Raw genomic sequence first — 27,723 nt, 5'->3', positions numbered from 1 at the left:
TTCATATGCATGCTGCTTTAAAACGCCTGTTCACTTGTTATATGTAAGTGTACTATGATTATTGTCCTTCTAATATAGTAAAAAAAACTAAAACATGAAACACACTATATTGAAATTCCAGCCTTGTTTTTTGCATACAGAGGATATCATTGAAGAAGGAAAATGGTCTCTTTCCTCTTGGAAGTGAAGTCTAACTATGCCATTTCTAAATGGAAATTGATTTAAATGAACCTTTAGTGTCTACTATGGGTTAGGCATTTATGTCAGAAGTGGTGGTCACGATGTGAAAAGTATACATACACCCCGCCTTCCAATAGTTCATAGCCTATTAAGGGAAAGGAAAGCAATTCAGTAAGTAACCAAGTATTTTGTAGTCTGAGACCATGGGAATGTAGAAATGGAACCTCTGTAACTGATGTCTGCTTTGGCTTACGCAGCAGCCACCCCCCTTTCTTCTGGAATGGCTCCTAAATTTTTCTTTGGGAATTACCCTTCCTCCCATTTCATGTACTTTGACTGAAGCTTTGGGCAAATCAGGCTGATCAGAACATCATATACTTTGGGTCACAGAGATTGCCTCAGGGATGATCCCATGAGCCAAGCCAAGCCTAGCCAATCTGCTATAGTCAGAAGCAATCTAGGGACACAGCATGGTACCTTCAGGAAAGATTCAGATATTAGGCTATGGTTGGAGAATTGGATCTGAGTGGGGAAAGTTGGGATATAAAGTTAAAATGGTGGGCAGGAACAGTTTATGAAGAACCTTGTATGCTTAAGGGAAAGGAAAGCAATTCAGTAAGCATGGAGTTCATATGATCACATTCATGATTTAGAAGAATTAATCTGATAGGGATATGAATTATGGGTTAGGAAGATGAAGCAGAAAGCAAGGGAAGAATTAAGATGCCACAGTAATCATCCAAACCAGGGGAATGAGAGACCTGAATGTGGGACTGGGAGTGGGAGTCGGGGCAGGAAAGAGAGACATTGTGGGGGTGTTTCCCAGGACCTCTCCAGAGAAAAACATCAGAAAGGGGAAACATGATTGCAAGACTCTCCTGGAGAAACTGTGTTCTGACTGCATTTCTAGTTCAGCAAATGGTAGTAATTTTCAGAAAACAAAAGCAAAATATTAGTATAAGTTATTTTAACACTATGTTTCTCAAAGCTTAAAGTGAACACAAATCACGGCAGGATCTTGTTAAGATGTAGATTTTGATTCAGGGTAGGACCTGAGAGCCTGCATTTCTAACAAGCTGCCAAGTGATACTGGTGCTGCCGGATTGCAGACTACACTTTGAACAGCAAAAATTGAGGACTTTCCTTAGGTGTCAGTGGTTCATTCAAATAAAAAGGTCCAGCAGGCTGTTAACATAAAAACATTCAAACCTGTAAAGAATTTTTGTGAGTTTATTTGAGCCAAATTGTCGACAATTGCCGGGAAGCAGAATCTCAACAGACTGAGGTAATGCTCTGGAGAATGGCGGGTTACATTTATATTTATACATTGCAATCAAAAAAAGGGACGTGCAGGAGTCATAATAATACACACCACATATGTATCTTTCTGATGGAGTAATTTGATAAGAGATAAAGCATAGAAAGTCTTTGTCGATGATTATCTATACCTTAAACTACCTTTCAGTATAAGCAAGGTATTTTAAAATCTGATTTTGATTTATATATGTTGATGGTTACTAGTTAGAAATAGCAATTGTGGAAAGTTCATCCACATTAGATCCAAGTATTTAACTGGAAAGTTTGACATTTTGGTCTGGAAACTAGAGCCTATTGTTATTTGAATAGTTGGAGAATTTTAAGTGGGTTTCCATATAAGTGGATTTCCAGGATTACCTGTAAGCAATAATAAACTATTTTTACCTGCTACATTTCAAACAATTGTAATGGGAACTATTTAAGTAAATAGCAAATCTGACAAAATGAGAATTTTTTGAGTTCTCATGAAGTGGGTTACATGAAATCCATTGGTGATAGACTAGAGAGGTGGGAGAAAGCAAAGCGGGGGAAACCTCTGGGATTGGATAAAAAGTAAAATGATAGACACATACCCCTGACGGCCTGGTCGTAGGCAGCCATTTTGTGAGGGTGTGAGGGTCAATTGCATATTATCTCTTTATTATATAGGCTTTTTCTCACCCAACCAGCATGGCTCATGGTTGTAATCAGAAAATCAATGGGTCTGTGCTGCCTGTTACTACTTGAGCCAACTAAACAGAGACAGGTTGAATCATATGAGTGTTTATTCCAGTAATGCTAGCAGTATGGGAGAGCAGCAGGTCATCCACAAAAATCTGCTCTGCAGCCCCCCATAGGCCTGCTGCTTCTGTAGGGTAGGACAAAGATTACATGGGGAAGTAGGGATTACAGGCATGGGGAAGTAGGCAATGCAGGCTCCGGTGGACTCCATCGTTTAGACAACAAGATTGTTCATCTTTCCATGATAATATGCAGTTCTTAAATGAGAATGGACCACATTCTAAGGTTGACTCCCAGGTCTCGGGAGCGTACAACTCCCAGCCAGGTCAGAATGTCCTTTCTTTAACCAACACAAGGAAATCATGGGTAACAGAGCATGATTAATATTTCCCATTGTGGACAAAAGGGGCCACATGCTAACCTGACAAGCTCGGGGGAGGCCTGCATGGCAGTCTTGCAAACTCAGAGACTTAAAGTAATCACAAAGGATGGTCTGAAATTAAACTTCAACTAAAAGCAGTTATGGTGGGTGGTTACATCCTAGGCCAGTACCTTCACTGACTAGGTCAACCTTTACCTTAACTGAGCCTATTGTCTTTTTGCATCTATGATAACATACCCTTGAAATGTCTGGGTAACTTGTAACTTCCCTTTTTCTGGACCCCTTGGGGCACAACCTAATACGCTAGGTGCTAGGACAGATACCACAAAGTCCTTCATTATCATGTTAATTGGTCCTGCACCCACCTAAGTATGTGTCCATCATTTTACTTTTTATCCAATCCCAGGGGTTCCCCACTCTGCTTTATCCCACCTACTTAATCTATCACCAATGGATTTCATGTAACCCACCTACATCCCTTCTTTTGATTGCAATGTATAAATACAGATGTAACCCGCCATTCTCTGGAGCATTATCTCAATTCATTGAGGTTCTGCTTCCCAGCATATGTCGACAGTTTGGCTCAAATAAACTCACAAAAATTCTTTACAGGTTTCAATGGTTTTTACATTAACACCATAACCATAGCTAGTTCCCAATATTCTATTTTGCCCCTAACGAGGTCACACACGGTTCGATTCTGGTTGCCCTTGCCTGGGTTGCAGGCTCAATCCCCAGTGTGGGGCGTGCAGGAGGCAGCCAATCAATGAGTCTCTCTCATCATTGATGTTTCTATCTCTGTATCCCTCTCCATTTCTCTTTGAAATCAATAAAAATATATTAAAAAATCTTTTTTTCTCTAATCAAACCCCATTACTCTGAGCTGGTAGAAAATTTAATCTGGGGCACTATAAGAGATCTACAAACCACACCCAGGATTGTATGAAGGTCAAGGGGTCTTAGTCCAGTACATTTGGGGAAGGTCCTCAAGTCTTCACTCTATGTTGGTTCCTATTAACATGCTCATTTCCCCAAGCTCACTTATCCCTTACAGATGAGCTGCTTTGCTGATTCAGTCAGTGCCAAGCTTGGGCATGGGTGTTGGCCATGGATAGAATCTCTGAGGTCCACCGTGCAGCCTCCCTAATGGTGCTTCACATCCATTCTCATGTAAGATCTTGCCACCTCCCTCACCCATTAGGTTCCCGATAGGCAGAGAACCTGAAACCCACCTTTTCTGTTACTCCCATTGGCTGCCACTGATCCAACCAACCTCAAAAGCCTCTAACTCTCCACTGTGTGAAGAGAGAAGTATCTCAATGAACACAAAAGGCCCTTTTATTATGCTCGGGGGCAAGGGAAGTCCCACACCTTGTGCCAGAGCTGTCAGGGGAGTTTCCAGCCATTCTCCAGCGTCCTTTTATAGCGCGGAGAAGAAAACAAACTAATACCTTACTATCTTGACAAACCATCTTACCACACATGCATTGTCCCAGGAGATTCCTACAACCACTCCATGGGAATTTCTCATTTTACGTACTGAAGCTTGGCTGAGTGCAGGAACTTGTTTCAAGCCGCACAGCTATGAAGTCACTGTGTAGGATCTATGAGCTCTGTACGTTGGACTCTGTAACCGTGAGGGTGTGGTCTGTTACTGAAGCTCTTATCCAGACACCTGGCTCCACGCCCAGCGTGAGCGGCAGCGACCAAACTGAAATTCGGACACGTCACACGCGGAGGGGAGAGGCACTGTGTGCGCGCCTCAGAGAGAGGGCTAGGATTCCTTCCACCTTCCCCACAGCTCTGTCACCTCAGTGTTACAGATGAGAAACTGAGGCTGAAGCGGAAGGAGGACGTGACTTGCCTATAGCCACAAACCCAGGACTACGTTCGCTGGCTCCCAAAGGGGTATTCTCACCAAATTGAATTGGCAGAGCGATTGGCTGAGTCTCACTCCTCCGCAAACCCCAAGGCAAAACCACGTCAACTCAGCTCCCCTCTCAGAAAAATACACACACACATGCGCAGTGTGCACCCGAGACTCCACCCTGGCCGCCTCCGAGCCCTACTCACCACGCATGCGTCAGACGGCTGCTCCCGCCCCGCCCCTTCACGCCGCGCCGTTTCCGTCTACTCCCCGCCCCTCTCCCTCCCGGAAATCAGCCTAGTTTTGCCGGATGTTGTTGTGAGTCCGAGAGACACGTGGGGGCGCTGCTACGTCATCACAGGCCCGCGCAGGAAACATGGCGGTGGCGGGCGTAGTGAGCGGGAAGGTAAGTAACGGCCACGGGAAACGCCTCGCCTTTTTCCGTAGTGGGGGGGATGCTTTTGCTGCGTGGAGGCCGGCCGGGGAGGGGTGCGAGGGCTTTTCGGTACCAGGAACAGCCCGTGGCGGGGGTGGGAGAAGAGGACTTGGCGGTGTCAGCTGTTGTCTCGAGAATGCCGGCTCCGTCGGGGAATCAGGCGCCTGGTTCCCGCTCCAAGGCCAGCTAGGCCTCGGCACGGTGGTGGTCTGTTCCGCCCCGGGGCGGGGTGGGGGGCTGTTATTTGTATTACTTTTCCTTAGGGACAGGTGGTTGCCCAGTTCCGTTCTTTTTTTCTGGCTCACTCTTTTAGTTCTCCATGCTTGCTCTTCTGACTCCTGCGGCTTCCTCTCCTGGAGGCCTTAATCTCGTTTGCCCCTGCCTTCCTCTGCTTTACTCTTGGCGAAGGCCCTTAGCGAGGAGCGAAGAACAGGTGCCGTGCCGCAGCTGCGCACAGAAGCAAAAAGCGTGTATTAGATCCATTTTACCAGACTGCTGAGCTGGTTGGTGCTTGTGAGCAAAAGGGCGTGCTTCCATCCCACGCTTGCCTGCGAAGTTGTCAGGGAAGGGGTTTCTTCCCTAGACGTGTCTTTGCTGTTACTCTGGGAGTATCTTTGGTGTTTTCTTAAGGAGGCGGTCAGTGACCCCCGCCTCGTTCGTTAGGAACCAGGATGGGGTGCGGAGGTTTCATTTTGTAGTGCCTGTTGACGTTGCGAAAGCACACCCGACTTCTTCAAATTAGCTTGTTAGTTAGGACTCTCACGACAGACATTTCCGTTGCGGGAGTATTTTGTAAACAGTTGGGTCTGGTGATGACTCATCCCACACTAAGGACTATTTTACTTGTGGATAGCTTCCTCTGTTCTTTGAGTTTCACTCATTTTCCCTGTGCTGCCCTCCCCACCCCATTTTGAATTATTTGGCAGCATTTGTGGTTTGGTGTGTACGGATTACTAGACTACGTGGCGGAATAATATCTATGGTCGTGGCTTTACTGATAATCTGAAATGTGACCTTGGGGAATTGAGCAAGCACGACTTCTCTGTCCTTCGTATTGTTTATCTCTAAAATGGAGGTGATGTCAACCATTATTTTTTGTATTGGAGTCGTTAGGATTACATGAAATAACGAAAGCATTAAACATTACATAATTCTGCATACTGGCTTTTTAAACGGTAGGTTGGTCATCATTTGGGATTATTCACGCTCTTTGGTTCCTGGTCATGGTCAGTTTTTGTCTTAAGGGTGGGTGCTGATCTACTTGACTCACTACATACAGAATGGGGCAAAAGTAGTTTTATAGTTGTTCGTATGGAAAATAATACAACTAATAAGTAAAAATACAAGAATAAACTGTTTCACTTATTCTTCACAGCTGTAAAGCCCTGTATATGAAGGTTATCCCATTTGATTTCCCATCTGGACTTGATTCAATCAAATTTTCAAGAGGGAGAATTTCCTCTTTCAGGTGTGGATTGATTTTGAAACAACCCTTGAGATGATGAAACAGCTGTGAAATGTAAGACTTTTTTCACCCTGCCTCCCAGGCTATTCACAAATATAAAATTAATATACTTATGTAAAATAAACTAGAGGGAAAAAGGCAAAAGGAAAGTAAATAAAGGTAGGGAAGGTAGATGAAACTGAAGTATGACTATTAGTTAATCGAACTGCCTCCTAGCTACTTACCTTTCCTAATCTGACTTCTTAAAATTAGTCTATTTCATAACTCTATCACCTCATTTGTTCTCATTGCATATTCACACCCATTCCTATCACTTCTATAAACTATATTTTCATGCCAAAAACTACCCCTCTTCCAAATAATACTATCATGATCCACAAAAGTCACTTATTCTCTCAGTGAGCTCAGATTTAGTTTCATGGCAGCATCATTCACCTGTGTGCATGTAAAACAAACTTGGAGATGTCCATTTCTATAACAACGTTTAATCAATAACCAACTCCTAGCCATTTTACCGTAATGATGTTTCTTAAATTTGCTGCATCCTCTACATTCTCAATGTTGTTTATTTAGGCCTTTTCATTTACCTGTAGTTAGCAGTTTTTAGCTAATTTTTTTTCTCCCTATCTGCAGTGTCTTTGCCCACAGTCACCTCTCCACATCACCACTGGAGTTATTTTTCTAACGCACAAATCTGATCCTCTCTTGCTTTAAGGAACAAACTATCTTTTTTGTTTTTTTTTGTTACTGTCACCATTAAAATAGTCCTCAAGGCATAAAAACCCACATTACCTTTTGGGAAAGGGAAGTTGGAGGAAAATACATATACATATATATGAGAGAGAGAGTGTGCTTGTGTCTCTATTTACCTCCTCCAGCCATCCCTCCTTCCAAAAATGTTTAGCTAAGCCCTGTCTATTTTAGAAACCTAGGGCAGGGGATGTTAACCAATGTTCACAAGAAGTCACATGCGGTACCTTTAAAAGATACAGATGCTGCCCAGCCGGTGTGGGTCAATGGTTGAGCATCAACCTGTGAACCAAGATCAGTGGTTGAGCGTCAGCCTATGAACCAAGAGGTCACTGGTTTGATTCCTGTTCAGGGCACAAGCCCCCAGGTTGTGAGCTTGATCTCTAGTAGGGTGCATGCAGGAGGCAGCCTATCAATGTTTCTCTCTTCCTAAAATCAATAAAAACATATTTAAAAAAATACAGATCCTGGGCCACAACCCCACTCTACTGAAATAGAATCTCTCAGTGTTGAGCTCTGGGATGTAGAGTAACTTTTCTAATGAGTATACTTTGCTTGCTTTGAACTTTTTTAATTTATTTTTTTAAATATATTTTATTGATTTTTTACAGAGAGGAAGGGAGAGTGATAGAGAGTTAGAAACATCAATGGGAGAGAAACATCGATCAGCTGCCTCCTGCACACCTCCTACAGGGGATGTGCCCGCAACCAAGGTACATGCCCTTGACCGGAATTGAACCTGGGACCTTTCAGTCCACAGGCCGACGCTCTATCCACTGAGCCAAACCAGTTAGGGCTGAACTTTTTTAAAAAAAATAAATCTTTATTGTTCAGATTATTACAGTTGTTCCTCTTTTTTTCCCCCCATAGCTCCCCTCCACCTGGTTCTCACCCCACCCCCTTTCCCCCCACCCCCCACTGTCCTCATCCATAGTTGTACAATTTTTGTCCAGTCTCTTCCTGCACCCCCCACACCCCCTTCCCCCTGAGAATTGTCAGTCCACTCCCTTCTATGCCCCGGATTCTATTATATGCACCAGTTTATTCTGTTCATCAGATTTTTTATTCACTTGATTTTTAGATTCACTTGTTGATAGATATGTATTTGTTGTTACTTTGTTGTTCATAATTTTTATCTTTACCTTTTTCTTCTTCTTCCTCTTCTTAAAGAATACCCTTCAACATTTCATATAATACTGGTTTGGTGGTGATGAACTCCTTTAGCTTTTCTTATCTGTGAAGCCCTTTATCTGACCTTCAATTCTGAATGATAGCTTTGCTGGGTAGAGTAATCTTGGTTGTAGGTTCTTGCTATTCATCACTTTGAATATTTCTTGCCACTCCCATCTGGCCTGCATAGTTTCTGTTGAGAAATCAGCTGACAGTCGTATGGGTACTCCCTAACTGTTTTTCTCTTGCTGCTTTTAAGATTTTCTCTTTGTCTTTTGCCCTGGCATTTTAATTATGATGTGTCTTGGTGTGGTCCTCTTTGGATTCCTCTTGCTTGGGGTTCTGTGTGCTTCCCAGACTTGTAAGTCTATTTCTTTCACCAGGTGGCGGCAGTTTTCTGTCATTATTTCTTCAAATAGGTTTTCAGTATCTTGCTTTCTCTCTTCTTCTGGCACCCCCATAATTTGGATGTTGGTACGCTTGAGGTTGTCCCAGAGGCTTCTTATACTATCTTCAAATTTTTGGGTTCTTTTTTCTTTTTTTAAAAAAATATATTTTATTGATTTTTTACAGAGAGGAAGAGAGAGGGATAGAGAGTTAGAAACATCGATGAGAGAGAAACATCGATCAGCTGTCTCCTGCACACCCCCTATTTGGGATGTGCCCGCAACCAAGGTACATGCCCTTGACCGGAATCGAACCTGGGACCTTTCAGTCCGCAGGCCGACGCTCTATCCACTGAGCCAAACCGGTTTCGGCTGGGTTCTTTTTTCTTTTTTCTTTTCCGGTTGAGTGTTTTTTGCTTCTTTGTATTTCAAATCTTTGACTTGATTCTTGCGTTCCTCTAGTCTGCTGTTGGGTCTCTGTATAATATTTTTTTATTTCAGTCAGTGTATGTTTAACCCTTTTAGTGCCAGCCTCTTAGGCCTGGTATATGTGAAAAATGCCATGGCTTTTTTGACGAATTTGCATGTTTGTACTAAGAAATTTATATTAAGCTTAATACTTATTTGTTGAAGCTAGTTTTTTTTTTTACATACACTCTTAATACTTTCAGGTATGATAAAAAAGTTCATTTATGTTGTTATCTCTTCTATAAATTTATGAAAAAAGAGTAAAATTTAAAATTTATTATTTAAAAATTTAAACTTTTACATTCAGATTAGAAAATTTGTTCTTTAATATTTTTTGACAGTATTAATTTTGTTAGCATTAGTTTCTACTACTATTTATTAGCTCACCAACAAATTTTTATGCTTTTGCCATTATTTTTTAAATAGTGACATTGAATTTACTAAAATGTCCCACACACAATTTAACACTCGCACTGATGTTCAGGATAGCATGCACCATGAAGACCTTTCTCACATTCACCACACACTGTACGGCTTCTTCTTCGCTGCCCTCTCTCTGTTTCACACCTTTTGCTGCACACACAACAGTCCTTCTCCTTTTTTTCAGGTAATTTAACGGCTTCTTGTCTTGTCTCACATGTTCCTCCAATTTCCCACATTTGTTATTTTTCTCTAGGAGCCATTCATTCCCAAGATCTTCAACAATACTAATAGTAAAATCCAAATGAGACATAGGGCTTTTCTCAGAGGGGAGGTTTTCTTTGTAAATTATGTAACTGTTGAGGATCATTCGCGAAAATATGTTGAAACACATTTTTTTCCAGTATTTCCCAGTCTGTCTCTCATCAAGATACGTGTACAACATCATATCTGATGTGTCTATTCCACCCATGTAATCATTATACGATTGTATAATCGATGGTTTCACTACCTCTTTATTCTGACCTCTACGTTTTCTTAGGTGTTTACTGTTTTCTGCTTTTGATTTGGTGGATAATAATATTACTGGAAAACGTTGTGACTTCTTCTCCCGCACGGCAGTAGCGAGAATAGGGCCTTGGCGGAAATACCTCTTCACTCCTACAGCAAATTTTTGTGTCAGTTGTTCGGGTAAATATTTCCTACTTCTACGAATGGTACCAGTAACATAACAACCTAGCTCATACAAGTCCTTTGCCAGTGGAACAGACATAAAAAAATTATCCATGAAAATATGATAACCTTTTCTTAAGTAATTCCCCATTTTCTTTTCTTTCTTTCTTTTTTTTAATGTTTTATTGATTCTTTACAGAGAGGAAGGGAGAGGGGGAGAGAGTCAGAAACATCAATGAGAGAGAAACATCAATCAGCTGCCTCCTGCACACCCCGTACTGGGGATGTGCCCGCAACCCAGGTACACGCCCCTGACCGGAATCGAACCCGGGACCCTTGAGTCCGCAGGCCCATGCTCTGTCCACTGAGCCAAACCAGCTAGGGCAAATTCCCCATTTTCAATGATCTAATCACTACAATATATCCTAGGCCGTTCTTTTGGATTTCAGTTTTATCTACATCACATTTTGCTCCTCTGTATACAAAAAATGCCAAACAATAGTTAACGACAGAGTCGCACAACATCCAAAATTTTATACCCCACCGATGGTGCCACTTATTTGGTAGATACTGCAAGAGTTGTGTATGGTTCTTTGTTCCAACCAAGCTCTCATCAACACTCAACTGCATGTGTGGAGTATAATGGTGTCTGAACAAGATATTGGCATGATCTGTGAGAGGTTGGATTTTGGCACATGGGTCATATCCAGGTTCACCGGGTCGAGCAAGATTTGTAGTATTGGCTAGGTGGAAAAATTCCGCTACGCAGTAAAAGCAGGTACGCTACAAAGCAGGAAATACCTTATGTTCTTCTAGCCAAAAAAACGAACATATATTTAGTTTTCACAATGAAAATTAGTCAGTAATGATAAGGAAGCATGACAGGTACTAAAAATATGTCTACAAAACCTATGCGACGCACAGAAAAGAAAAGGCGTGAGCGTAAAAGCACCCGGCCGATAGATCGGCCCGTGGCATTCTTTGCACATACCCCATGGCCGATAGATTGGCCCGCTGGCACTAAAAGGGTTAATTTCTAGTTGGTCCTTTTGCATATCTTCGAGGGTCTTGCTAAATTTATCGGCCTTTCCTAGGAAATTCTTGAAAAACCTTATAACTGTGGTTTTGAATTCTATATCCAGTCGTTTATTTTCCTCCATTTCTTTCATTTGTGATCTGTTTCTTTTTCTCCGCATTTTGGCTGCTTCCCTGATTTGGTGGAGTAGCTTTGTGTGGTAGGTGCCCTATAGGGCCCAGTGGCTCAGCCTCCCCAGTTACCTGAGGTGGACACTCTTGGTGCACCCCTTTGTGGACTGTGTGCTCAGCCTTGTTGTAGTTAAGTCTTGATTGTTGTTGGTATCACTGGGAGGAATTGACCTCCAGGCCAATTGGCTGTGAGGATCAGCTGTGTCTACGCTGGGAGAACTTCGGTGCTGGAGACACCCTTATGGGACAAGATTTGCAAAATTGCAAAAGCCTCTGTGCTCAGCTTGGATGGGGCGGAGTTTCAGGGCAGAGCCAACAGCCTTGGCTTCCAGTCAGCCCTGCCCTATGAAGCCCCTGGGTCTCAGTGTCCCTCTGTAATCGCTGCAAGCACCTCTGAGAGAAAGCCGCCCTCGAGTTTCGCCTGCTGCCAGACAGTCCAGTTTCTCCCCGAATGAGTCTGGGTTCCCAGAAACTCGCCCGGAACTGGAGTTCAGTGCAGTCGGCAGCTTTTATCTCCATCCCGCTTTAGAAAGCCAGGCGCACACTCAGCCACCCGTGCATTCAGCAGTCAGTCCTCTGCATGTGCGCGCCTCCGGACCTCTGCCTTCCACAGCTCCCAAGTCTCAGTGTGCTTTCTGTTTTCCTGACAGTCCAAATTCCTCCCGAATGAATCTGGTTTCCCAGAGTCTTGCCTGGGACTGGAGTTCAGCGCAGTCGGGAGCTTCTGTCTCCCTCCCGCTTTAGAAAGCCAGCCGCGCACTCAGCTGCCCATGCATTCAGCCGCCTGACCTCTCTGCGTGCGCATCTCCGTACCTCACCTTTTGCACCTTCTCTGAGTCTCAATGTGCTTTCCTCTTTCCTTCTAGTTGTAGTATTTCCACTCAACCAGCTTTCCTGTGGTTCTGGATGGTGTCCGTTTTGTCTTTTAGTTGTAGTTTTGAAATTGTTGTGCAAGGCAGCAGTTTAGGTGTTTACCTATGCCGCCATCTTGGTTTCTCCCTGTGTGCACAGTTTTGTAGTAGTTAAGCCTTGATTGCTGTTGGTATCACTGGGAGGAATTGACCTCCAAGCCAATTGACTGTGAAGATCAGTTGTGTCTACGATGGGAGAACTTCTGTGCTGGAGACATCCTTATGGGGCCAGACTTTCTTTAGTGGGGCTTTGGTGCTCATTGAATCTGCCCCCTCCGTGTGTGTCTCATGGATGTGAAGAGTTGTAATCTGGATTGTCTCACTCTGACCACTCGGTACACTGGCTCTTGGATCTCCAAGGAGGTGCAAAGTCATCCAGCCCCTGAGGCCACCCAGCAGGAGTTACAGAGACATCTGCAGATTCCTCCTCTTTGTTTGGGGTTTGGAGGTGCCCAGATGAGGCCCAGCTGTGAAGCAATGCAAACTGCTGTCCAGCCTTGGGCCTTCTTTTAGAGGCTCTGTGGCTCTCAGACTCAGCTGCAGTTTACTAGGTTTTAGATTGCAAAAGGCCAGGCCATTCATATGCAAAAGCCTCTGCACACAGCTTGGGTGGGGTTGTAAATTGGGTGGGGCGGGGTCTCAGGGAATCACCAGGGCAGAGCAAACAGCAATGGCTGACCATCAGCCCTGCCCCGAAGAGGTCCCCGGGTCTCTGTGTCCCGCGACACTGTGCAGGAACAATGGTCACTGCAGGCACCTCTGAGAGAAAGCCGCCCTCATGTTCCGGCCGGATGCCAGACAGTCCAGTTTCTCTCCGTGTGAGTCTGGGTCCTCAGAGTCTTTCCTGGAACGGGAGTTCAGAGCAGTCGGGAGCTTGTATCTCCCTCCTGAATGAAAAAGACAAAAGCGTACTCAGTTGCCAGCCTTTTTCGTGAGTGCGTGCCTCTGCACTTCACCTCCGCACCTCCTCTGAGTCTCAGTGTGCTTTTCTCTTTCCTTCTAGTTGTAGTATTTCCACTCAGCCAGCCTTCCCGTGGTCTGGATGATATCCTTTTTGTCTTTTAGTTGTAGTTTTGAAGTGGTTTTGCGAGGCAGCAAGTTCAGGTGTTTACCTTTGCCACTATCTTGGTTCCTCTCTTGCTTGCTTTGAACTTAAAAAAAAAAAAAATGTTTTATTGATTTTTTTTTTTACAGAGAGGAAGGGAGAGGGATATAGAGTCAGAAACATTGATGAGAGAGAAACATTGATCAGGTGCCTTCTGCACACCCCCTACTGGGAATGTGCCCACAACCAAGGTACATGCCCTTGACCAAAATCGAACCTGGGACCCTTGAGTCTGTAGGCTGGCGCTGTATCCACTGAGCCAAACTGGCCAGGGCTGAACTTTTAATGTAGGAAGTGATGGATGCAGGAAGTTAATGTGTGTCATATGGAGAAGCCGTGTAAGATAAGAGGTAAGATCTTGATTTTAGAGCCAAGCTAGTTTCAAAAACTATTTTCACACTTACTAGTGACTTCAGTAAAATTACTTAACCTCTATGCTTCAGTCTCCTCACCTGTATATGGGGATGACAATAGTACCTACTTTATGGGATTGTTAGCATTAATAAGAAGATATACTGGAGCAAAGCCTGGCACATAGTAAATGCTCTGCAGGTGTTATTCATCATCTTAATTTCCCTGCAAGTCATTGGTTGGGTGTGGTGGAATTTTAAAGATTAAGAATATGGTTTTAGTATGTCTGTGAATTTCATTTTTTTTCCTAAAGTATTTTTATTAATTTCATATAGGAAGGGAGAGGGAGAGAGGAAAAAAAACACACATCAATGATGAGAGAGTATCATTGATCGGCTGCCTCCTGCATGCCCTCCACTGGGGACTGAGCCTGCAACCCAGGCATATGCCCTTGATTGGAATCGAACCTGGGACACTTAGTCCTCAGGCTGAAGCTCTGTCCACTGAGCAAAACTGGCTGGGGCTGAATTTCATTTTAAAAAAAAATAATGTGATGGTCTGATAACTGGGAATAATCTTAACACTTGGCTTAATTGTAGGCATTAGGGGAAATATCTGGTGAGTAAGCTATCTCTTATTTTTTTAGAGAGAGGAAGGGGAGGGAGGGAAGGAGGAGAGAGAGAGAGAGAGAGAGAGAGAGAGAGAGAGAGAGAGAGAGAGAGAGAGAGAGAAAGAGAAATACCAATGTGAGAGGGAAACATCAATTGGTTGCCTCCTGACTGGGACTAGAACCTGAAACCTAGGTGTGTGCCCTGCCACCCTTTGGTATAAGGGATGATGCTTCAACTAACTGAGTCACTCCAGCTAGTGCTGAATTCCATTTTTGAAGTTACCTCTAGTTATAATTCTTATTGTTATTTTGGGAATTGAGAAATACCGTGTTTTAGGAGTCATGTAGTTTTGATGAATGAAAAAAGTCACAGTAGGGCAATGTTTAAAGAGATGGAGCCTAATGGCCTAGGTTTAAATCCTCACTCCATTGCTTTATACCTGTGTTACTTTGGGCACATTTTTTAACTTTCTTGTGCCCCATTTTTCTCATTTGTAAATCAGGAATAATAATTATATTGTATTTCCATCATGGAATTGTAGAGAGGATTAAATGAGTTAATGTTTGCAAAACATTTAGAATAATGCCTGGCATCAAGTGCTCAATAAAGGTTGGCTGCCATTATTATTATTGTTAAGAAAGCTATTTCAGACTGTCTTAAGATAGTAAGGTTATTATTGGTTTGGAAATAGTTGAATGTTTATTTTTGCTGCTGTTTTGTGCCAAGATGAAGACTATTCACAAATGTAAAATTAATATAGTTATGTAAAATAAACTAGAGGGGAAAAGGTGGCAAAAGGAAATAAAGGTATGGAAGGTAGATGAAACTGAAGTATGACTATTAAACTGTATGCTTTAGTGAGCTCTAGTTTGGCTGTAAGTTTTCTAGCAGCCAAAGTAAAGAGGGGGAACCTGATCACTTATAAGAATTATAGCATCAATGTAAAATAAGACCAAAAATAAAAATCCCAAAAACTAGTTTCTGAAGGTTAGACCAGAGTATAAAGTCTTCTGTAGATTCTTTATAGCAGTGGTTGCCAACCGGTGGTCCTCGAGGTCCAAAAGGTTGGTGACCACTGCTTTATAGTATGTAATATTATGAATGTGATTGTATGGTGTTTTGTATCCTTAGGACCCAGTATTGCCCCTTAGTATGCTGTTGTTTTTTTGCCAATGGGTAGTTCAGTAGCTCAGTGAATACAGGGTACTAGTTTGATGTTTTCAATTCTTTGATGATTTGACTAAAGTCAAGGGTAGGGTTTTTTTTTTTTTTTTTTTTTTTGGCATCATGAGTGTATGGATTGTTTTCTTATGTATTGTTTTTCTTAGCTTTTGAAAGTGGGTTTGAATTTGATAATAAACCCTGATTTTTGGAGTTCAGCTATTCTTCGTTGCTATGTATGTGCAGAACCATATATTTTCTGTTAACCAAATGGAAGGAGTGACATCCTCTTGTGAATAATGAGGGAAGATATGGGACAAGTCTGTAAAGGCCATTCTGCTTCTTTTCTTACAGGTGAACAGAGTTGAATTAGTGGAATGAGTTGAATTTACAGAGAAGGTAGGAGAAAGGAGATAGCTTAAAATAGATTTTGCCCTTATGCCCAATGCCTTTGATGGTTACAGTTTACTTTAATTTTTAAGCAAATATTTATTAAGCACCTAATTTGTTCCAGTCACTATATTGGGGATACAAATAGCCCCTTACCTTGGAGCTTATACACTTCAGTTCTTCAGAAGGAACACATTAGCTAACAACCACCCCTTTACCATGTCTAAATAAGAAATGTAATATGATTTTAAAGTCCTTGAAGTTGTATTTCTAGTGAATATTTGTATTCTGAAGGCCTGTAGACTAAATATTTGTATTGTGAATTTTTGTAATCTGATGACCTGTAGACATCATGAGGGCAGGGCCTGCAGTATTTCACCTGCATCTAGCATAGATTCTGGCACATAGGTAGTCAGTGAAGAGGAACCTACAAGAGGGTAGAGAAAATGAGGGAGAAATAGAGTGAGAGAGATGGGCTCAGTAATGATAGCACTCTTGTCTTGAAGTTAAAAAGTCCTATATTTTTATACCCTTACATTTCATTCTAGGTCTGTGCTTTTTACTTTGGTTCTATTAGAATTTGTTTCTATTGAAAATAACTTGAAACAAGTCAGAAATCAGTTGTTTTTTTTTCTTAGTATTTGTTTTAGTGGCATTCTGAGTAAGAACTTAAATTTGTAGCTTAAATTTGGCCACTTCCAATTTCTTTTAGATATGCTTTTAGTGTGTGAAACCCTTGTGCTTAAGAAAGATAAAGGATATTCTTGGTACTTGGTAGATTTTCCCAGAGACTGTTTCTTTTCCTAGAATAGATCTTGTAGCATGGTAGTATCTTGCTGGTACAGGATACAATATGAGTTTGCCATCTTTTTTTTTTTTTTGGCATTCTTTAGTTTAACAAACATTTGAGTACCTTTGTGTGTTGAGTTCTTTGGATACAAGAATGGCTAAACACAGACTTCTCATTCTTGACACACTACAGTGGTTTGCAATTTTAACAAGTTACTTCAATATATGAATTAATAAAAAACATGGCTTTTTGACAAAGTTCAAATGTTAAGACTTTCCTTTGGACATAGCTGCTGGGACTAAATGAAAAATTATAATGCAACCTTTTCATTTTCACTTTTTGCCAGAAGCCAGTTCCAGCATGTCATAATTGCAAGAGTTTCATGAAAAGGTTGATGGAACTTGGGGACTCAACAAAGGCTGAGTCACATATGTTATCGCCTGTTGGGAATGGCTAAAGGCATTTCCCCAAACCTGAAAAGGATGATTGTTTGCTGCCAGACAGCTCAGGGCATCTTAATCTACATGTTATTGCCTTCTGTTGGCCAAACACCTGAACAGCCCAAGGCAGTTCCCCAATCTGACAATGGACTCTGTAGACCAGTGGTCCTCAACCTTTCTAATGCCGTGACCCTTTAATACAGTTCCTCATGTTGTGGTGACCCCCAACCATAAAATTATTTTCGTTGCTACTTCATAACTGTAATTTTGCTACTGTTACGAATCGTAATGTAAATATCTGTGTTTTCTGATGGTCTTAGGCTCTACAGCAGCGGTTCTCAACCTGTAGAACTGCTGCTGTAGAGCCTAAGACCATTGGAAAACACAGATTTTTTAACAGTAGTAAAATTACAGTTATGAAGTAGCAGCGAAAATAATTTTATGGTTGAGGGTCACCACAACATGAGGAACTGTATTAAAGGGTCGCAGCATTAGAAAGGTTGAGAACCACTGCTGTAGACTAACCCTGGCTTTTGATGTGTATGTCTCCACCTTGCCTTAGGACAAATTGTGTTGATAAAAAGCAAGGGGTCCTGAGACAAGGAGAACTTTGTTTCTTCAGCCAAGCTCCTCTGCCCCCCTATATGCCTTTCAAAATTATGTTTTGTCTCTGGACTCTTATTTAATTTATGCACAGCCCCTTCTCCAGGTTTCCTTAAACCTTCTAGATGCTGGATCAAGACCACTGGTGTTAAATGACGCCCAACGTCTGGCAACTTTTTTGTGGAAGGAAATCCTTATGAAATCTACTAACAATCTCGTATTGTGTAATACTATATATATATATATATATATATATATATATATATATACACACACACACACACACACACACACACACACACATATATATATATATATATATATATATATATATATATATATATATAATAAATAAATAAAATAAAACCCTAATATGCAAATAGACCAAACGGCAGAACAATCAGTTGCTATGACGTGCGCTGACCACCAGGTGGTGCGTGTGGAACATGGCGTGCGTCGGCAGCAGGTGGCAGAGCGCAGAACATGGTGGGTGTCGGCCTCAGCTAATGGTGGAGCAGGTGAGCGGGGGCGCCAGGCCAAGGCGGGCGCCAGTCGCTGTCATTGGGGTAAGCCTCTGGTGGTTACTGAAAATTCTTTGCTCCTGCATGCCACGGTCCTGCTAGGTGCTCGCACCTGCTGCTGGCCCCGCTTGTACCTGCTGGTGGCGCCTGGCGCTGGTCCTGATTGCTCAGCGCCATCAGTGGGTGTGAGCGGTGGCTGCCAGCCCCAATCACCCCTGAGGGCTCCTTCATCTCCCCCTGCTCCTGAGGGGTCATTGGGGCAGCAGCTGCTGCTTGCACCTGCTTGTACCTGCTGCTGGTGCCAGCCCCAGTCGCTCTGTGCCATCAGTGGGTGTGAACGGGGCCAGCGCCGTCAGCGTGTGGGAGTGGCAGTGGTGGTGGAAGCGGGGCTGTCGGCAGACGGGCCCAGGGGCCATGGTGGGAGGGGCCGGGTGGGGGCACGGAGGATGGACCAAGACTCGCCCCTGTGCCCATCGCAGCCTCTCGGCCCACAGTTCCTTTCAAGGTGCACGTATTTGTGCACTGGACCCCTAGTAATGTATATAGAGTTGTTGGTGTAAGTCATTCACTTAGTCCTTGTTACAGCTCTCCAGACGCTAAATTATTTCTACCCTCCCGTCTGATATTGTTTGGCACACTAATGTCCTTAAAAAGCAATACTACTTCTGCACCCTGCCTTTCATTGAGAATTGTACCTTCCTCAATATCTCAGTATCTCTATATCTTCACTCAGAATTTCTGTGGTTTGTTACCCTTAAAATCATCCTATGTTCTACATTTCTTTAGTTCCACAATCATTACTGATTAACGTGTCCTAAAGAACACTCATCGTTTACTTCTGTATACCCTACTTATCTCATCTACTCAGTTTTGTCCTTGACTCTTCTCCCCTTCACCTCCCACATCTGATCAGTCATGTAGTCCTAACATTTTACCTTTTTAAATAACTTTCTAGGCCATCTGCCTTTCCTCATCCCCACTGCTGCTGCCTTAGTTCAAGCCACCATGAGTCTCTCCCTCCCTGGATTACTGCAAACTGTTTATTCTTGGCTTTACAGCCAGAGTGTTAGAAAAAGGCAAGTATGACTATGGCATTCCCAAGAGTCTAATGACTCTTTAGTGGCAAAGATTCTCTTCTGGATAAATTACAAACTCCCTAATTCTTGAGAATGGCTTATGAAACCCTTTATGATCTGATCTTTACTCTTGTCTCTCAACACTAGCTTTTATCTGATCTGAGTTATAGCCATGTTCTGAATTTCTGCTCTTTGTATAGAACATATATCCTCTTTAGTTAAAATTGCCATTCTTCAGGTCTCAGCTTATATGTCACTCTGGTTAAGTCTTCCTTATTTCTCATCCTGCGTGAGTCTAAGTCTAGGTTATATATAATTTATTTGTGGTAGCTTATTTATACTTCTCTTATATGCTGTGATTACTTGTTTTCTTATCTTAATCTCTAATTAGATTGTAAGTGCTATGAAGGCAATGACTGAATCTTATTTATACCTTCTAAGCTTACTTTATGCTGGGCATATTGTAGGTATATGCTAAATATTTATCGAAGAAATAACAAATTGACATTCTGCTATGACCATAGAGTTACTGGTTTATATGACATTACCAGTTTAGTCAGACACTTTTTTCAGTGTGTGTGTGTTTTCCACCAACACCTTTTATTTCCTAGCAACTAGTTGGATCTCAGTAAATTTGAGTATATGAATGAAGGAACTTCTAAATCAAATTAGGTGGAATGGGGGTTGTTGGAAGAGTTTGGAGAGGCTATTGCTTGTGCTCTTTTGCAGGATTTAGAAGTTATTTGCAGAAACAAATTATAAAAGGGTGTCCTAGGTACAATGTACACGAAAATGGCACAAGGCTTTGAGGGAAGAAGTGAGTTCAGAGTGGGCCGAGGCAGGAAGTTTGTATATATTCGGTGGGGAATGTCAGGTAAGACTCATAGGGTTTCAATTTGCATTTCCCTGATAACTAATGGTGTTTAGTAGCTTTTCATGTGATTATATGCCGTTCCTGTATCTTACGTAGAATGTCTGTTTAAACCTTTTGCCCATTTTATTTTAAACTGTTGTTCATTTGCTTGTTAGTGATTTTTGAGAGTTCTTTTTATGTTTTGGATACAAACCCTTTATTAGATATGTGATTTGCAGATATATTTTCCCTTCCTGATCCGGGGCTTTTCATTTGCTTAAGTGTCTTTTGAAGATCAAACAAATTCAATTTTGATGATTTATCAATCTTTTATGCTTTTGGTGTCATTTCTAAAAATTTTCTGAACCCAAGGCCAGAAATACCCATTTTAAAGTATAAGCACTATTTGTTGAAAAGACTATCCTCTATTTGCTGAGTTGCTTTTGTACCTTTGTATAAAAGAAACTTTATATGTCTATATAATTTGTTTCTGAAATCTATTCTGTACTATCAATCCATTTGTTTCTCTTCAATGCCACACTTTCTTGATTACTATATAGACTTATACGTAATCTTATAGTCAGGTATATTAGTGCTTAGTGCTCCACTGTTACTCTTTTTCAAGGCTGATTTGGTTATTCTAGGTCATTGGTCGGCAAACTGTGGCTCGAGAGCCACATGCAGCTCTTTGGCCCCTTGAGTTTTTAGCAAAGGCCAGCTTAGGAGTACCCTAATTAAGTTAATAACAATGTACCTACCTATATAGTTTAAGTTAAAAAACTTGGCTCTCAAAAGAAATTTCAATCGATGTACTGTTGATATTTGGCTCTGTTGACTAATGAGTTTGCCGACCACTGTTCTAGGTTATTTGAATATTTATACCAATTTTAGAATCAGCTTTCGTTATTGTCTTCAAAAGAGCCTGCTGGGATTTTGATTGACATTGCAGTCAATCTAGAGATCAATTTGGAGAGAATGGACATCTTAACCACATTGATTCGTCTGAGCCATGAACATGGTATATTTCTTTTTTTTTAAACTAAATTATTTTCATGCTTTTTATTTTTAATTTTTATTGATTGCAGAGAGAAAGGGAGAGGGAGAGAAAGATAGAAACATCAATTATGAGAATCATCGATCAACTGCCTCCTTCATACCCCCCACTGGGGATTGAGCCTGCAACCTGGGCATGTGCCTTTGAATTGAAACCGGGACCCTTCAGTTGGTAGGCCAATGATACTAGATTCACTGAGCCAAACCAGTTAGGGCTAGTGTATTTCTTATTTAATTTAGGTTTGTCTTTTATTTTTCTCAGATGTTTTATAATTTTCAGTTTAGAAGTCTTGCACATCTGTCAGATTTATTATACCTGAGTATTTCATGTTTTTGATGTTATTTAAATGCTATATTTGAAAATACCCTTTTGATTGTTCATTGGTATTTATAAAAACATAGTAATTGATTTTTGTATATTGAACCTGAGTCTTGGATCCTTGCTAAATAAAGTCACTTAGTTATAGTAGTTTTTATGTAGATTTCATTGAATTTTTCTACATATATACTCATGTCATTTGCCAATAAGTTGTTTTACTTTTTCCCAATCTAGGTGTCTTTATTTACTTATTTTTCTTTATTGCAGTATCTAAAACCTCAACTATAGCATTGAATAGAAGTGGTAAGAGTGAACATACTTATCTTGTTCCTCATCTTAGGAGAAAGCATTCAGTCTTTTAAGTATATGATGTCAGCTGTAGTATTTCATAGATGTTCTTTTATATGGCTGAGGACATTTTCTTCGATTCCTAGTTTACTGAGAGTTTTTGTCAGAAATGGATGTTAGATTTTGTCGAATGCTTTGTCTGTGTCCTTTAAGATGATCATGTTTTTGTTTTAAATTTTTTTCACAATCATGAATTACAGTGATTGATTTTTGAATATTAAACCAAACCCAAGTAGGGTAAGCCCCCTTTGGTCAAGAAGTATTTTTCTGTTTACATATTGTTGTATTCAGTTTGCTAAATTTTTGTTTAAATTTTTTGTGTCTAAGTTCATGAGATATTGGTCTATAGTTTTATTTTCTTAGAGTATTTTTGTCTGAGTTTGGTCTTAGGGTAATGTTGGCCTCATAGAATAAATTGGGAAGTATTCCTTTCAATTTTCTGAAAGGGAATTTTCCTTGTGGGAAGGTTTTAATGACAAATTCAATTACCTTAATTCATAATGGGCCACTAAGGTTATCTTTTTCATCTTGAGCATGCTTGGGTAGCTGTGTCTCTTAACTGGTTTGTCTAAGTTGTCAAATTTATTAGTTTAAATTGTTTATTTTTTTAGTGTCTTTTTAAAAAATATTTTTATTGATTTCACAGAGAAAGAGAGAGGGAGAGACAGAAACATCAGTGATAAGAATCATTGATCAATTGCTTCCTTCATGTCCCACACTGGGGATTGAGCCCACAACCCAGGCATTTGCCTTGACTGGGAATTGAACTGTGACCTCCTGGTTCATGGGTCCATGCTCAATCACTGAGCCATGCCTGCCGGGCAGTATCTTTTTTATATGTGTAAATCTATAGTGATGTTTATGCTCTTAATTCCTAATATTGATAATTTGTGTTTCTTGTTTTTTCCTTCTAAATCTGGCTAGAGATTTATCAGGTCTTTTTTGAAAATTTTTTATTGATTTCAGAGAGGAAGGGAGAGAGAGAGAGAGAGAGAGAGAGAGAGAGAGAGAGAAACATCAATGATGAGAGAGAACCATTGATTGGCTGCCTTCTGCACACCCCCTACTGGGGATCGAGCCTGCAACCCAGACATGTGCCCTTGGCCGGAGTCGAACCAAGGACTCTTCAGTCTGCAGGCTGATGCTCTATCCACAGAGTCAAACCAGCTGGGACTAGAGCTTTATCAGTTTTATTCTCAAGGAACTAACTAGCTTTTGGTTTCATTGACCCCACCCCCATTTTTCTTCATTTTATTGACTTTTCCTCTAATCTTTCTTTTTAGCTTACTTTAGGTTTAATTTGCACTTTTCTAGTTTCTTAAAGTAGAAGCTGATGTCATTAACTTGAAGCTTTTTTTCTTTTCTAATAAAGCATTCAGTGCTACATATTTCCCACTAAGCACTGTTTGGTGGCACTGCACTAATTTTGATATGATGTGTTTGCATTTTCACTTAGTTCAAATACTTTTTAATTTCTCTTTTTATTTCTTCTTTGATCCTTGGGTTATTTAGAAATGTGTTACTAATTTCTAGATAAGTGGGAATGTTCCGAAGATATTTCTATTACTGATCTATAAGTTAATTTCACTGTGATCACAGGATATACTTGAATTCTTTTAAATTTACTAAATTTTGTATTATGGCCCAAAGTATGATATGTCTTGGTGAATGTTTTGTGCACACTTGAAAGAAGGTATATTTTATAGTTGTTGGGTGGAGTGTTCTGTAAGTGCCACTTAGGTCAAGTTGGTTGATAGTGTTACTCAAGTTTTTTTTTTATATTACTGACTTTCTACTTTATCAGTTATGGTAGACAGATAATGAAATCTCTGACTATAATTGTGGATTTGCTATTTCTTCTTGCATTTCTATCAGTTTAAATTTTGTAAAGGTTTGTTATTAGGTGCATAAACATTTAGGATTATTAAATTATCCTGATGCATTGACCTTTTTATCTTTATGAAATTACTAGAGGCCCAGTGCACGAATTTGTGCATGGGTGGGGTCCCTTGGCCTGGCTGGTGATTAGGGCTGATTCGGGCCATCTTACCCAGTCCCGCTTGGGGCCGATCTGGGCCAGCTGACCAGGGTGTGGGACCACAGGAGGTTGGCTGTAGGAGTGCACTGACCACCAGGGGGCAGCTCCTGCATTTAGCATCTGCCCCCTGGTGGTCAGTGCTTGTTATAGCTACAGGCCGGTTGTCCGGTAGTTCCGGTTGTTCCGCTGTAACGGTTGCTTAGGAACCATATTAAGTATGGTTAAAGATATTAAGTATCTTTAACTTACCACACTTATCTTCAAGTGTTATACTACACATGAAATATAACAATCTAGAACAATATATTCCATTTTTTTTCTCCTGGCTTTTATGCTATTTTTGTTGTTTTACTTTTGTATGTGTTACAACTCCTACCAAACAAACATATATTTATCTATTTATGCTTTTTATTTTTTTTTATTTTATTTTATTTTTTTAATATATTTTATTGATTTTTTACAGAGAGGAAGAGAGAGGGATAGAGAGTTAGAAACATCGATGAGAGAGAAACATCGATTAGCTGCCTCTTGCACACCCCCTACTGGGGATGTGCCCGCAACCAAGGTACATGCCCTTGACCGGAATCGAACCCGGGACCCTTGAGTCTGCAGGCCAACGCTCTATCCATTGAGCCAAACCGGTTTCGGCCTCTATTTATGCTTTTTAAACAAAGATTTGTTTAACGAGAAATGAAATATATTTATACAAAGTTACCATTTTGGGTGGCTTTCATTTCTGTATGTAGATCCAGATTTCCTTCCAGTTTAATTTATTCTGACGGAAATATTTAACATTTTTATAGTGTCGGTCTGATGTTGATTAATTGTTTTAGCTTTTATATGTCTAAAAAAATCTTTATTTTATCTTTTTTTTGAAAGGTATTTTCTCTGGGTATAGAATTGTAGGTTAACAGTGGTTTTCTTTCATTTACTTTAAAGAAGTTGCTCCAGGGAGGTGGAGGGAACTGAAGGTTTTGGATATGTTTATGGCTTGATGGTGATGGTTCATAGGTTTATATTTATCCCCATACTTTGTCAAGTTATATACATTAAATATGTATAGCTTCTTATGTCTGTCATACCTGAATAAAGTGGTTTAAAAAATGATGTTGTTCCATTGTCTTTTAGTCTCCATTGTTTCTAAAAAGAAATCTGTGAGATCATTATACTTAATGGTTTTTCCTCAGACAGATTTTAAGATTTTCATTGTATTACCGATTTTGAACAGTTTGATTAGGATGTGCCTTTATATAGTTTTTTGTGTGGTTCTTTTTTAAAAAATTTAAATCTTTATTGTTTAAAGTATTACATATGTCTCCCTTTCCCCCCCATCGATCCCTTCTAGCTCACCCCCATCCACCACCCTGATTCTTGTTGTTTAAATCTGTAGGTTTATAGTCTTTATCAAATTTGGAAAAATCTCTGCAATTATCTTTTTTACTAAGTTATTTTTTGATTCTCCCATCCATCATCTCCTTGAGGTACATCAGTTATCTCTGTACTAGACCACTAGAAGTTTTCCTGCAACTGATTGATGTTCTGTTCACCTTTTCTCAGTCTTTCCCCCTTTATGTTTTGTATAGTTTAATTGCTGTAACTTCAAATTCAGTATCTTTTTGCAGTGTCTAATCTTCCATTATTCTACTCATTGTATTTTCATATGAGACATTGTATTTTTCTTTTCTTTTTTTTTTATTTTCTTTTATTGGGTATTAATTTTGTATCCTGCTATGTTGCTGAATTCATTTATTAAATCTAGTAGTTTTTTTTTTATGGAGTCTTTAGGGTTTTCTATGTACAATATGTCATCTTCGAATAATGAATTTTACTTCTTCTTTTCCAATTTGGATGCCTTTTATTTCTTCTTCTTGTCTGATCACTGTGGCTAGCACTAACAATACTCTGTCGAATAGGAGTGGTGAAAGTGGCCATCTTTTTCTTGTTCCTGTTCTTAGGGGAAATGGCTTTAGTATTTGTCCATTGAGTATAATATTTCATCTAGTCTTACTCTTGAATATTTTCAGGCCCATTTTCAGTTTGCTTAACATTTGCTAAAAACATACCTAAGTGAAATTTGAATATTGATACACAGTTATCCTGATATCTTTGTTTATGGAGAAGATCAACCAAAGGACTTGTATGCATGCATATAAGCCTAACCAATAGACACAGATACCAGGGGGATGAGGGCATGAGTGGGGGTGGGGTGGGGAGGGGAGGCAATGGGGAGATAAGAACACCTATGTAATGCCTTAATAAAGAAAAAAAAAGATTGTGATAACCACAAAATTAAAAATTTTCATGCATAACAAAACAAATTCCAGTTTATCTTTCTTTGAAGTACTCTTAATTCTAAGTGCTATTTTTTATTTATTTTTATCATAGTCTTTAAAAAAAATCTTCATTGTTGAGAGTATTACAGATGCCTCCCCTCCCTCCCCCCCATGGTCCTCTTCCACCAGGTTCCTGCCACGCCCCTCCCCAGGCCTTCATCACCCTATTGTCTGTGTCCTTAGGTAATGCACATATGAGTGTAAGATCTTTGGTTATTCTCCTCCCACACACCCCCTCACCCCTTCCTTCTGAGATTCATCAGTCTGTTCCTTGTTTCCATGCCTCTGATTCTATTCAGTTTAGTTTATTATATTTATTATTAGTTTATTTTTAGATTCAGTTATTGATATGCATTTATTGCCATCTTGTTAACTTAATTTTGTCTAAATCTTTATTATTGAAAGTGTTACATAGGTCCTCCTTTTCCCCCCATTAACCTCTTCTGATTAGCTCCCATCCTACCTCCTACCCCCAGGCCCTTACCACCCCATTGTCTGTGTCCACAGGTTATGCATATATGTATACCAGTTCTTTGGTTGATCTAATATTTTTTAACCCTTCTTTTTCTTCTTCTTTTTCTTTCTCTTATTAAAGAACTAGTGGCCTGGTGCACGAAATTCGTGTGTGTGCGGGTGTCCCTCAGCCCGGCCTGCACCCTCTCCAATCTGGGACCCCTGAGGGGATGTCCCACTGCCGCTGGCTCCTAACTGCTCACCTGCCTGCTTGCCTGATTGCCCCTAACCACGCTGCCTGCCAGCCTGATTGCCCCCAAATGCCCCCCTTTGCCAGCCTGCTCGCCCCCAACTGTCCCCCTCTCCAGCCTGCTTGCCCCAACTCCCCCCCCCCCTGCTGGCCTGCTTGTCTCCCCCTGCTCCCCCTGCTGGCCTGCTCACCCCATCTACCCCCCCTCCCCCTGCTGGCCTGATCGCCCCCAACTGCCCTCCCCTGCCGGCCTGATCGCCCCCAACCGCCTCTGCCTTGGCCCCGCCACCATGGCTTTGTCCAGAAGGTCTCCTGGAAGGTCTCCCCGTCTAATTAGCATATTACCCTTTTATTAATATAGATACCCTTCAACATTTCATATAACGCTGGTTTGGTGGTGATGAGCTCCTTTAGCTCTTTTTTTTTTTGTCTGTATAGTTCTTTATCTGACCTTCAATTCTAAATTACAGCTTTACTGGGTACAGTAATCTTGGTCATTGGTCCTTGATATTCATCACTTTGAATATTTCTTGCCCCTCCCTTCTGGCCTGCAAAGTTTCTGTTGAGAAATCAGCTGACACTTGTATGGGCACTCCCTTGTAGATAACTAACTGCTTTTCTCTTGCTGCTTTTAAGATTCTTTCTTTGTCTTTAACCCTTACATTTTAATTACGATGT

General features: G+C 40.9%; 1 protein-coding gene across 3 annotated transcripts in view; it reads left to right on the top strand.

Moving 5' to 3' along the window:
* The first annotated feature begins 4,795 nt into the window (after positions 1-4,795).
* TBC1D15 (TBC1 domain family member 15) overlaps positions 4,796-27,723 on the top strand; it is a 78,470-nt gene continuing 55,542 nt past the window's right edge. For 2 of the 3 annotated variants that reach the window (XM_028131167.2, XM_008155544.3), the window contains exon 1: positions 4,796-4,872. In XM_028131167.2, coding sequence (XP_027986968.1) covers positions 4,843-4,872 — 30 coding nt within the window. In that variant the 5' untranslated portion in view covers positions 4,796-4,842. Of the gene's footprint in view, positions 4,873-5,043; positions 5,110-27,723 lie in introns of those variants that run through there. The other variant, XM_054718839.1, reaches the window with a different exon arrangement.

The sequence above is a fragment of the Eptesicus fuscus genome, chromosome 7 (genome assembly GCF_027574615.1).
Source record: "Eptesicus fuscus isolate TK198812 chromosome 7, DD_ASM_mEF_20220401, whole genome shotgun sequence".
Lineage (NCBI taxonomy): Eukaryota > Metazoa > Chordata > Mammalia > Chiroptera > Vespertilionidae > Eptesicus > Eptesicus fuscus.
Note: the sequence above shows the minus strand (reverse complement) of the source record. Positions and strands in the feature narration are given on the sequence as shown.